Source organism: Myxocyprinus asiaticus, chromosome 6, assembly GCF_019703515.2.
Source record: "Myxocyprinus asiaticus isolate MX2 ecotype Aquarium Trade chromosome 6, UBuf_Myxa_2, whole genome shotgun sequence".
NCBI lineage: Eukaryota > Metazoa > Chordata > Actinopteri > Cypriniformes > Catostomidae > Myxocyprinus > Myxocyprinus asiaticus.
The window spans coordinates 3,518,708-3,531,817 of NC_059349.1; the positions used below are offsets into that span (position 1 = coordinate 3,518,708).

At 39.1% G+C, this 13,110-nt stretch overlaps 2 protein-coding genes across 2 annotated transcripts in view; both read left to right on the top strand.

Moving 5' to 3' along the window:
- Positions 1 to 13,110, top strand: part of LOC127442946 (gastrula zinc finger protein XlCGF7.1-like) — an 898,889-nt gene that overhangs the window by 538,444 nt on the left and 347,335 nt on the right. The gene's annotated exons all lie outside the window — the stretch shown is intronic.
- LOC127442943 (gastrula zinc finger protein XlCGF8.2DB-like) lies at positions 4,251 to 7,972 on the top strand. Its single transcript, XM_051701356.1, has 3 exons — positions 4,251 to 4,335; positions 4,927 to 5,095; positions 5,379 to 7,972. Exons 2-3 carry the CDS (start codon positions 5,011 to 5,013, stop codon positions 6,386 to 6,388), a joined length of 1,095 nt encoding a protein of 364 aa, XP_051557316.1. The 5' UTR covers positions 4,251 to 4,335; positions 4,927 to 5,010; the 3' UTR covers positions 6,389 to 7,972.

Below are 13,110 nucleotides of genomic sequence, written 5' to 3' on the forward strand. Positions count from 1 at the left end.
GGGCTTCAGCTTTAGCACGTAAGTGTCTTTTAATGTCTCCAGAGCCCAAGGATTTTGAATTTTTTGACATATTGTCCTCCTAGGACAGTTATGGAACAGAGTGTATTGAATCTCATCAGTTTGTCGTTAAAAGTGTTAACACTAGCAAAGTGCGCAGAGCTCGCCGTTCACACATCCGATCCTTGCATGGCGTCACGTGACTCCCCCGCCTTGTCTTGATTGAGCAGCTGAGTGTCCTTGCTCCTTGCTTAAGGGAGAGTTTTATTTGCAGGATTGGAGCAATTGTACCTCATTTTATTAAATGCAGCCAGGAGATGCCACAGAATAAGTGTAGTATCTGATATAATGTGGGCTGAAATGGATGCGATGCCCATACGCCACCACCCTCCGCATACATGGGAGCGCCCGTGCTCAAAACTGTTCTGGCAGATTGTGAGGACCCACTTAAAAGACCAGCTGTGAATTAAACACAAGGTCATTTCGTTCACATCAAGCTATCGCACACTCATAACACTGGAACTAATGGTCAAAACATGCCATTGTTTTGCGAATAAAGTGCTTCCATCACCTTAATGCGCATTTTAACAAATGCGAAACTCTAGAAAATCCACCTCCTCCTAGTGCATTAAATTTAGCATGAATTTTGATTGTTTATTTGCAGATCAAGCATATCCATTCAGGATTTCTTATTCGCAATTTGAAAATGTGCATAAATATTGTTGGATGGAAACCCAGCTTGTGTCATTGTTTCAAAGCCCTTGGCCTGGCGATTGCTCTACTCACCTCCTGCCTGCTAACAGGGAAGATGTTTTGAGACATTATTCCACTTCCCTGTAAGGCTACTGTCTCTGTCTTGACATCGGGCCGTTGGTTTATTGTTCCCACTTTCTTTCCTATTTTTCAATATGAAGGAGTGGCTACAGATATGTTTTGAACTGCCCTGTAATGGCTAGTAGTCATTGCACATCAGAGCTACAGTGTTAAGGTATACGGCTCCTATAGCATCAGCTTCTGATGCAGCATCAAAGTTACCTTCTTGTAAGGGATCATCTCAGTTCCCTGAAAAGAGGGAATGAGACACTGTGCCAGAAGCTGAAGCTTAGGGAGCACACTTCAGGGGGCATGGCTTTAAAACCCTATACCATCAATGCAGTTTGTTAGGCTGGTGAAGCTTGGTGCTCTGTCTGTGCTAACATCAACGTAAGCATATAGCCCAGCGTAGCAAGCCTAGCAGGGTGACAGCAGATGCAGTGGCCATCAAACCCAGCACTCACTGAAAATGACACAATGGCAGGGTCTTCCCCAACTTGAAATTCTTCATTTGTAGGATAATGGACTAAATGCATTCGTCGGTCAAATGAGCCAACATGGCAGAGTAGTCAAGTTTCATTTCTAGAAAGGAAACTTGTTGACTGGGCACCAACACACTCTTTGTCCAGATGACCCAAAATGCCAACTGCTCCAGATGCGTGAGCAACCGATCTCTGTGCTTGCATGCCTGTGCCTCTGATTGTGCTAGTAACAGCCAATCGTCAAGGTAATCTGGCAGAGCCAGTGCTGCATCAACACATTTCGTGAATGTGCGAGGAGTTAGGCACAAACAGGAAGGTAGGACCTTGAAGTCCCCTCGAAGGCGAATCTCAATAATGGCCTGGGACAAGGGCAATCTGCACATGAAAGTATGCATCTTTCAAGTCAATGTAATGCAAACCAGTCCAGAGAGCGATCATGAGACAAAATCTGTCTCTGAGTCACCATCTTAAAAGAAGACTTCTTCACTGTTCAATTCAAGGGTCTCAGGTCTAGTATAGGCCTCAACCTGCCGCTCTTTTTGGTGATCCAAAAGTAACAGCTGTAGAAGCCCTTCTATTCTTTGCCTGTCGGTCCCTTGGAGGTGCCCGCCTGTGTCCTAACCACAGTAGTCTCCACCCTTGCTGCTACTGTATCTCCCCTGGAGGTGCCACCCTCACAGCTTCAGCAGCTCCCCTGTAAGCGCCTGCCTTTGCCGTTGCAGCAGCTTCCCTTGGAGCTGCCAGCACTCCCCGTAATGGCCACGGAGTACGTTCCCTAGCCGCCAGCACTCCTGTCCATGAAAGCTGTTCTCAGATTTCAAGCCCATTTCCCAGCCGCCGATTCAGGCTAACCCCAATATCCATTTTTGTTTTTGTCAAGTTGGGACTAGAAATTGAGAAATGTTATATCTGCAAGAATCAGTCTATGTGTTTGCAAATTTCCAAACTAAATCAAATAAATTAGTAAGACCGTAATAATACAAAAATATTAGATTAATTTTTAATTAATTAATAAATTAATAAATAAATAATCTTTCTTTTATTTCTAAGATCAGTGTTGTGTAAATTTATTTACCATCTTAGCATATTATAGTATGTTAGACAAATGTTTTAACCTCTTCATCTTAGACAGATGTGGTAACAGAGTAAAAAATATAACAAGTGGGGGTTCTGCAGTTTGCCTTAGGACACCAAGCAAAAGCTTTTTACAAGCAAGCAATTTACAAAAGAGCTTAAACGTCACCATAATGAATTAGGTGAAAATAGGCAACTGTTGGCGTCACGCACGAGGGAGCTTCTAATAGCTCCACCAGCTCCGGGAACCAATGGAAGTTAGGCCACTCTGGCGTAGACAAAAGCTGTCTTTTCGGGCTTTGCACTTTACACTTGAAGCAAATGAATGGGATGGAATGTGTATTTGCATTTCGTTGGCCATTTGTGAGCTAGAGCATCAAAGCTCAGCAGAGCCTAAGTCATGGTCCATGGAGTACCAGAGGCGACAATGCATGGAACTTGACAACATTTTGTCACAGAGCCAAATATCAGCAGAGAAGCGAAGGTGTGTTTTTTAGTATAGCACAACAGGGAAGTAGAAAAAATCCACTCGCTGTGAAGGCGTGTATTATCGACGACTAAGCGAAGATTCGGATGTCCAGAGTACAAGAGATGATATCACAAACCTGAAGGAGCCAGTCACAGCCTGTTTGGCATAATGCGGCGGCCCATTTCAGCTTATCGACACCCGTTTCACGGATAGCCCACTGGGAAAAGTCACAGTTCTCCCTATGGCCAGTCCGCCCCTGCCCGTGGGAATCATTGTCAGCGCATTTCCAAGCCAAGATGCAAAAGTGTGCAAAGTGGAAAGTTGCAAAACATGGGTCTGTCGAAACCTTCTTGAGACCAGTAACAGATATTGTTGTTCTTCTGTCTGTGGAAAATACTTCTTAAAGTGATTATCAATTAAATGATTCTGTTACAGTTATTCTGCATCAATAGTGACACAAAAGTTAAGCTGCCGTCACACTAGCAAACTCAAAACAACTTGATTTTGGCCGAGAACGTCACACTTGCCGACTATTTTGCTGAGATCTCGCTCTCTTCAATTGGAGATATGACACACTTGCCAAATAAGAATCACTGCAACTCTCTCTCTTTCTTTGATTACCTTGTCACTTGGAGCTCACCAAAATAACAACAGAAGTACCACGTGAGTATAAACAATTGTAATAGAGTGATTTAGGATGCAATTCATGAAGTAAATTTACCTTGTGAAAGTGTGTGATTGCATATTTATCCCCTTGAGGCTTGCCGTAGAATGCATAAACAGAAAAAAAAACAGACAGTTGTGCCTTAAATTTTTTTTTTTTTTTTTTTTTAACCTAATTTCTTTAGTCACTGAAAGCTACATATAGAAGTATGCATTCTACGGCAAGCCTCAGTTAAATAACTTGCACAGTTATTTTAGTGTAGGAGAAAAACTAAGGAAAAATTCTTGGGGACAGAATCACTGTGGATTACAATCAGCATTTGTGATGATACGCAGTTGAGTGATCACTGACGAAAACGTTCAGATCAGCTTGACATCTTGTCAGTTCATCAGCAAAAGAAGATCACTGGTCACTTGAAGAGAATAAAAGAGCCCATCTGGCAATAGAAAGTTTTTTCTGTCATGTTGGATACTTTTTTCCTGTTGCTATAACCATTAACTCAGCAGGGAGTCCCGACAGACAAGTGATTAACAACCTTTCACTGGCAGATACTAATGTGCGCTTTGTCTCCGTCCGCCTGGCTGGTGATTATCTAAATTGAAGCTCACACCTGAAAATCACTGAAAAATCGGTAGTGTGGCACCAGCTTAATGCTGCCAGGTTGTAAGTTTGCTGCTCCCGCATACAGGACTTGTATTTTGAAATCAGTCTTGACCAGTTGTACTGCTATTCGCCATTTTGTTCATTTGCAGCAGGAAGTAGTATGCAGCGCACAGGGCTGCATTTATGTGCATCAGATATTTTCTTTTACACCTTTTCTGAGATACTGTTTGCCTGTAAGTAATATAAAGTTGATCATTTTAACATTAAACACAGTTTTATTCACCAAGCCACAAAAATGTGTATTATAAATGTTATCCTGAAGAAAAATGTCTAGGTAAACTTCCTGCAAAATATGTCTTATTTGAGTGCTTCATGCAGTTCCTACATGTGGACTGATAATATATTCTTTGTGTAGTTGTAGATACAAATGATAACTTCCAGTAAATTCAAGTCAAGAAAAGTCATGTATTAAGTGATTATTGGAATCGCATTCAAAATGTTAGCTTGCTGTCTTGCTTTGCAAATCAGTGCATTGTGAGGACAGTAAAATATCTATTTTAAAATCTGAATATAAAAAAACAAGGTAAATTCAAACCAAATGTATAAACCATATTTAAACATAATTCAGTTAAATAAGTTAAATGTTGTGAAAATTGTTTTCATGAGATAAATAGGTATTTGTTGCTTCTTTGATTTTTATACATTTTTAAAATGAACCTACAACATCACCATTTACACCCACAGATCAATCACAATTTACACCTTCAGTGAAGCCCCTCCCACTGTAATTAATTTATACTGGAAATTTTCCAATCATCTTACAGGTGAAGAAAGAGGAATAAGGTGGTATTTTAAAAGGAACAACTCAAAGTGTAACTGATGAAGTCTACTGACATACTATTGTAAAAATGAAGTCTGTTAAAGAGGAGAGTGAAGGCTTGAGTGATCCAGAGCCATCAATAGTGAAACATGAAGATACAGAAAAACAAAGAGGTTGGTGTCCATTCTTGATTCTTCATTATGAATTTTGAGGAACATAAAGGTAACACATTTCAAACAGTTCACTGGATCTGGCAGCTGTAGTTAGAAAATCACTGAATTTACCAGATCTTTTTTTTTTAAATATATATTAACAAGAGAATGACCGAACTAACCTTTAGCATATCAGAGATAATATAAAAACAGACACTTGAGCTAAAATTAAATTAATTAAATTGAGGTTCAAATATATTTCTTGTTTTATATTTGTCAAAATTTACTTTCCATTTCATTTTAGACTTGCTGGAAGTGAAAATGGAAAGCCAAGAACTGAAAGATGAAGTGGAGAAACATCAGAATGATAAATCTGATTTAATTTTTGATGAAAAATCTTCTAGTTGCTCACAGATTCAAAATAATTTCTCACAAAAAAGAACTCAAAGAGCAAGAGCCCAAAAATGTTTTACATGCCATCAATGTGGAATAAGTTTCATGCACAAAGGACACTTTAAAAGTCACATGATAATTCACACTGGAGAGAAGCCTTTTACATGCTCTCAATGTAGAAAGAGTTTCACATTCAAAAGAAATCTTAACACTCACTTAAAACTTCACTCTGGAGAGAAGCCTTTTATATGCCTTCAATGTGGAAAGAGTTTCGCACGAAAAGCACACCTTCACAGTCATATGATAATTCACACTGGAGAGAAGCCTTTTACATGTTCTCAATGTGGAAAGAGTTTTGCAATAAAAGAAGTTCTTGAGAGGCACCTGAAAATTCACACTGGAGAGAGGCCTTTCACATGCCCTCAGTGTGGAAAGAGTTTCACACAAAAAGGACACCTTAAGAGTCACATATTCATTCACACTGGAGAGAAGCATTTTACATGCTCTCAATGTGGAAAGACTTTTGCACTAAAAAGAGAACTTGAGGAGCACACGAGAATTCACACTGGAGAGAAGCCTTTCACATGCCTTCAGTGTGGAAAGAGTTTTGCACGAAAAGCAGTTCTTGAGAGGCACCTGAAAATTCACACTGGAGAGAGGCCTTTCACATGCCCTCAGTGTGGAAAGAGTTTCACACAAAAAGGACACCTTAAGACTCACGAGATAATTCACACTGGAGAGAAGCCTTTCACCTGCCCTCAATGTGGAAAAAGTTTTGCAATAAAACGGGATCTTGAGAGGCACCTGAGAATTCACTCTGGAGAGAGGCCTTTCTCATGCCTTCAGTGTGGAAAGAGTTTCAAACATGCAGGCTATCTCACAATTCATCAGCGCTATCACACTGGATCTAACTGTGATTAAAACAAAAATAAATAAAAAAAAGGATGTGGGAATCACATCTAAAGGTACACCTAACAACTCATGCAACTGAGAAGACTTAGTTGTGTTCTTGTGGTTGTGGAAAGAGTTTGACCGCCTCAGGAACCCTGAAAGCACATGAGAGAGTGGATACTGGATAGTGAGCAAAATTCATCTTTAGGGCAGAGTCGTACCAGAATTGGGGGGTGATGGGTTTTGTGAATGACACCCCCCAAAAAAGCCTTTTACAATACGGTTTCGCATGGAGTCAAAATTCAAAATGCACCCTAATCCTTTACAGCAGTCAGTTCAGTTCACCACATTATACCCACATATCAGACTAACCAGAACAACAATTCCCTTTTAGCTCCCTTTTTATTTTTCCTTTTTTTTCTCCCCAATTTGGAATGCCCAATTCCCAATGCGTTCTAAGTCCTTATGGTGGCGTAGTGACTCAATCCGGGTGGCGGAGTACGAATCTCAGTTGCCTCCGCGTCTGAGACCGTCAACGTGCGCATCTTATCACGTGGCTTGTTGAGCGCATTACTGCAGACATAGCGTGTGTGGCAGCATCCACGCACAACTCACCACATGCCCCACCAAGAGCGAACCACATTATAGCGACCACGAGGAGGTTACCCCATGTGACTCTACCCTCCCTAGCAACTGGGCCAATTTGGTTGCTTAGGAGATCAGGCTGGAGTCACTCAGCACGCCCTGGATTCGAACTCGCGACTCCAGGGGTGCTAGTCAGCGTTTTTACTCGATGAGCTACCCAGGCCCCCCTTAGCTCCATTTTAACATTGCCTCTTTTCCCTAGTAATGAAAATGAGCAGTTAATATTAGCCATTTTATTTGAATATTCCTTTGTCCTTTTTTCTTTTTCCACTTCTGCTAAAATAGACAAAAAAAATCAGATATGAACTTAAACTAAAAATCAGGAAAATCAAAGACATAGAAGATTGATACTTCGTACATTTTATGCTTATAATAAACAAATACATTTTACTTACTCGACTTCTGCTGTTGTGAACTTCGCTACAGAATGACGAAGAGCTCGAGTTCAAACACTCAATGCTTTTTTTCTTGTTTTTAGGGAAAAAAGTTATAAGAAACTGTATGTCAGTGTATGAAGACTAGACACATGGGGCAAATCTTATTTTGTGATTTTATTATCTTGACCCATGACCAGTCCTGTACTGTACGGTACTATTACCATCCGTATATTCACCTACGGGGGTAAGGGACCATTTGAAAGTCCACCCACTGCACTAAAGCATCGGTGGTTGAAATGTGGTAACCCCAGCCTCTGCCTTGAAAGCTCAGCATAGTTATCCCTCATTGCTTCGATATGCCGCGATGCTCCCCTCACCCCTTTCGCTGAACCATATGAGAGGGTTGCACCAAACAATTCTTTCACTAAACTCGTTATCTTATACTTTTAAATCCACTGAGAGAAATAGTAGAGTAAGCCTTCAATAGCTTTTGGAAAGGCTGCTAAAATGTAGTTTCTTCTCTTGTTTTCTAACAGCAAACACTTATTTTCACTAAATGTACTTATAATAAATTCAGCTGATCATTCTGAAATGCTTGTTTCATAAATGTCAAAAGCCTGACAGAAATATCAGGACCATCACTGTTAATTGAGCTGCTGAAAAGCCTCTTTCACCACTTTTGATATCTATATAAATTTAAACCAAATGTAAACATAAAAAACAAGTTATATGTTAAAACTACTATTGAAAGAATTTTATAAACTAGATTCAGCACATAATTTATCCTCTGCCTAACAACAGACTGCACAGAAAAGCATTCGGCAAAGATAGGGCTAAACTTTGTGCACATACCGTATGTACAGGTGCATCTCAATAAATTAGAATGTCGTGGAAAAGTTCATTTATTTCAGTAATTCAACTCAAATTGTGAAACTCGTGTATTAAATAAATTCAATGCACACAGATTGAAGTAGTTTAAGTCTTTGGTTCTTTTAATTGTGATGATTTTGGCTTACATTTAACAAAAACCCACCAATTCACTATCTCAAAAAATTAGAATATGGTGACATGCCAATCAGCTAACCAACTCAAAACACCTGCAAAGGTTTCCTGAGCCTTCAAAATGGTCTCTCAGTTTGGTTCACTAGGCTACACAATCATGGGGAAGACTGCTGATCTGACAGTTGTCCAGAAGACAATCATTGACACACTTCACAAGGAGGGTAAGCCACAAACATTCATTGCCAAAGAAGCTGGCTGTTCACAGAGTGCTGTATCCAAGCATGTTAACAGAAAGTTGAGTGGAAGGAAAAAGTGTGGAAGAAAAAGATGCACAACCAACCGAGAGAACCGCAGCCTTATGAGGATTGTCAAGCAAAATCGATTCAAGAATTTGGGTGAACTTCACAAGGAATGGACTGAGGCTGGGGTCAAGGCATCAAGAGCCACCACACACAGACGTGTCAAGGAATTTGGCTACAGTTGTCGTATTCCTCTTGTTAAGCCACTCCTGAACCACAGACAACTTCAGAGGCGTCTTACCTGGGCTAAGGAGAAGAAGAACTGGACTGTTGCCCAGTGGTCCAAAGTCCTCTTTTCAGATGAGAGCAAGTTTTGTATTTCATTTGGAAACCAAGGTCCTAGAGTCTGGAGGAAGGGTGGAGAAGCTCATAGCCCAAGTTGCTTGAAGTCCAGTGTTAAGTTTCCACAGTCTGTGATGATTTGGGGTGCAATGTCATCTGCTGGTGTTGGTCCATTGTGTTTTTTGAAAACCAAAGTCACTGCACCCATTTACCAAGACATTTTGGAGCACTTCATGCTTCCTTCTGCTGACCAGCTTTTTAAAGATGCTGATTTCATTTTCCAGCAGGATTTGGCACCTGCCCACACTGCCAAAAGCACCAAAAGTTGGTTAAATACCATGGTGTTGGTGTGCTTGATTGACCAGCAAACTCACCAGACCTGAGCCCCATAGAGAATCTATGGGGTGTTGTCAAGAGGAAAATGAGAAACAAGAGACCAAAAAATGCAGATGAGCTGAAGGCCACTGTCAAAGAAACCTGGGCTTCCATACCACCTCAGCAGTGCCACAAACTGATCACCTCCATGCCACGCCGAATTGAGGCAGTAATTAAAGCAAAAGGAGCCCCTACCAAGTATTGAGTACATGTACAGTAAATGAACATACTTTCCAGAAGGCCAACAATTCACTAAAAATGTTTTTTTTATTGGTCTTATGATGTATTCTAATTTTTTGAGATAGTGAATTGGTGGGTTTATGTTAAAGCTGCGCTACCAATGTTTTGTGCGATAAGAGAGCGGTGTACATAAAAATTAATGTTCAATACTATGTTCTTGTCTTAAAGTTTCACTATGGTAACCCTACAATAATGATTTATATTTTGAGCATTGCGATTGGACCACCAGTTCATTGACTCCAGAGAGCGAGAACTCTGGATTTTCCACCTCTGACTTGTAAATAATGACTGGAACGCCACTTGAAGTCGGACATCCGGCTTGTGAACTTGGGGTAGATCGATCAACCCTGATTTCAGAGAGTAGCGTAATTTGACATCATTTCCAAGATGGCACGACCTCCGAGCATAAAGCGGAGCTGGGTTTGGTGAAGCAAAAAAACAAACTTTAAAGTATTTTCACTGCAGAAAATGTCTGAATATACAATAAATGTACAAGAGGACATTAAGAAGAATTGTTTGCGTATCAATCAATTCCTCTGTTTTCACCTATTTTGCTCATGAAATAGCTATTAGTTATCCAGCTAGCTAGCATCTGGAAGACTGCACTGTAAGAAACTTACTGTGAAATTCACAGTAATTAACTGGCAGCAGTTGACAAGTGACTTACTGTAAAAAAAAAAAAAAGAAATCAGTAATAAACTGGTAACAAATGACAAGTAACTTACTGTAGAAAAAAATCACAGTAATTGATTGGCAACAATTGACAAGTAACTTACTGTAGAAGAAATAACCGTGTTTTTTATTTACAGTAGCAACCATGTAACTGTAAAATAAAACAGTAATTTCCAAGTACTGCTTTTTTGTTTACAGTTATATTGTTTTACCTGTCAAATAAAACACAGTAATTTCCAAGTACTGCTTTTTTGTTTATGGTAATAATGTTTTACCTGTAAAATAAAATATAGTAATTTCCAATTTTTGACTGTAAAAAAGATTAAAATTAATACTGTATTTTTAAGTTACAATATCAGTAATGTAACTTAAAACAATTTACAGATTACCAGTATTCTGCTGTTAAAATATAATATTACTGCATTCATACTTCAACAATAACTGCAGAAAGACAATACATTTAAATATTTATTCTTAATTGTTGAACAGTAACAAGCATACATTTTTTTCTTGTGCTTAATGGGTGAGCATACCATGGCTACCACACACATACAATATGAAGTTTGTCTTCCATAGCATGTACAATTACCTTCCATGTCTTCTAAACTGTGCATAACTGACAAGCAGCTGCAATCTCAACACATTTAAAATATTAGCAACCCTACAGCAATGGATATTAATATCCAAAAACATGACCATTGCATATTTAAAAACAGTGGTGATAACAAATCAACATAAAAATGTCAAGTCAAGCTTTATTTATAGAGCACATTTAAAAACAACAGAAGTTGACCCAAAGTGTTTTACAGATCAAACAAACAAAATGACAGAGTGATATAAAAACAGATTGATTTCAAGTTAAATATAAAACATAATAAAATAAAAACATTTATATACATCATCATGTATTTATCCATTTCAAACTATTCAATGATCTATTCAAAAGCGACAGAATAAAAATATGTTTTTAAAGAAGATTTAAAAATAGTTAATGATTAAACTGACCTCACATGGAGAGGGAGACTATTCCATAGATTAGGATTTATCACAGAAAAGGCACGGTCACCCTTAGATCTATAGCAGCAACGAGGAACCCTCAATAGTAGTTGATCAGAAGACCTGAACTCTCTGGTGATGGAGTAAGGGAGGAGAAGGTCACTGATATATTGGGGCACAAGACTAGATAGTGCCTTGTAGACAAAAATCTGAATTTTAAAAGCAAACCTGAATTTCACAGGAAGCCAGCGTAGAGACGCTAAAACCGGGGGAATGTGATCCCTCTTTCTTGACTCTCTTAAAAGCCTAGCGACCACGTTTTTGAACTAGCTGTAGGCGGGATAAAGCAGTTTGGGGCAGACCAATGTACAATGAGTTACAATAGTTTAACCTTGATGTAATAAATGAGTGAATCATAATTTCCAAGTCTTTATGGGAAAGAAAATGTTTTATTTTAGCAATATATCTCAGGTGGAAAAAGCTACCCTTGACAAAATATGAAGCCATTTCATCTGCCAAGCCATTTTACAGACGTTCTGTAGTTGAAAAGGCACTGTTTGGCAAATACATTATCTATATTCTTATATAATACACAATATTTAAAAACACTTTGAATACAAACAACCAAATGCAAAAATGGTGGCAAACAATTTAATTCCCCTGAAACAAAGTCCACTCGTAAACACTGGGACTGTGGGGGAGTTGCAATGGTAAGATGGTGCTGATAAAGTGCTGTGATAGAGCTGGCATGCATTCTATAGGAGATGAATACTCTATTTGAGGTAGACAGCTTAAAAAGTAACTCTAGCTGTGTCTCATCATGTTTACACAGGAAAATGACCCAATTAAATATCAGACAAAATTAAGTATTACATCTTCAGAAAAACCTCAATGCTAACTGCAAACATGGTGTACTATAAAGATTAATATAGTGCATACTTAAGTTGGTATACTTTATGGAATTTGGACCAAGCATCTGTATCCTTAACAGTTCTATTTAAAAATTATTTAACCTATATAACTTATTTTAAAACTTAATTTCATCAACATCTTCATAAGAGTGTTTTCCCCTTACAGGCAAATTCACATGCACAGAGAGCCCATCCTATTCCACAGTTGAACAAAAGAGACTTAGCTGAGCAAAAAGGTCTATGGCTCCTTGCCTCTTTGGATCTTAGTGATTTCATCACTATTCAGTACATCAGGAGATACACTTTATGATAAAATGTAACACTTTGTATTGCAGATGAGCATGGAAGAACCATTACTGTTTCTGATCATTTAGACAAATTGCCTATAAAGTAGCATTTTTTTCACTTAGGTGCACTTACAGTCGGCTCTCTCCATTAAGCTCTTAACTGTCATGTAAACGAGGCAGAATTCTCCTGCAGAACGTCGATTTCTCTGCCATGTATATGCATAACTGGGTTTCTTGCATAACACTGCAGACAGAAAGCACAGCGGAGGGCCTGAAAGGAGATCATATTACACGTAGCAATTCATCCTCATATTTATAACTAGTCTGGCCAAAGCCTGTAGAAGTCTAAATATGCCAGTTTCCACTGCTGAAGATTGGATTATTAGTAAAATACACACACTGATGTGCTGTGAGGAGGAGCTCTGCTTCGTCTTCCTGCCTACCTGTCCTCTCACTGTCATCAGTCTGCTCCAGCCGACACACACACACACACACACACACACACAAAGCCAGGACGCAGCATCTTTTGTCACTGTACAGATAAAATCACTAAGCTATGCTTTTCAAAATAAGGTCAGGGGTAGAGGGGAAATGTGGTTACTGATCTGCTCCATGTGTATGCACACTTTTTCCTGTCAAAAAACAGTAAAGAACTGGCAGCAGAGT

Coding starts and splice junctions, on each gene's coding strand:
- LOC127442943 (XM_051701356.1), top strand. CDS start 5,011: ATGAAGTCTGTTAAAGAGGAGAGTGAAGGCTTGAGTGATCCAGAGCCA. Junction 5,096..5,378: donor AGATACAGAAAAACAAAGAG/GTTGGTGTCCAT, acceptor ATTTCATTTTAG/ACTTGCTGGAAGTGAAAATG.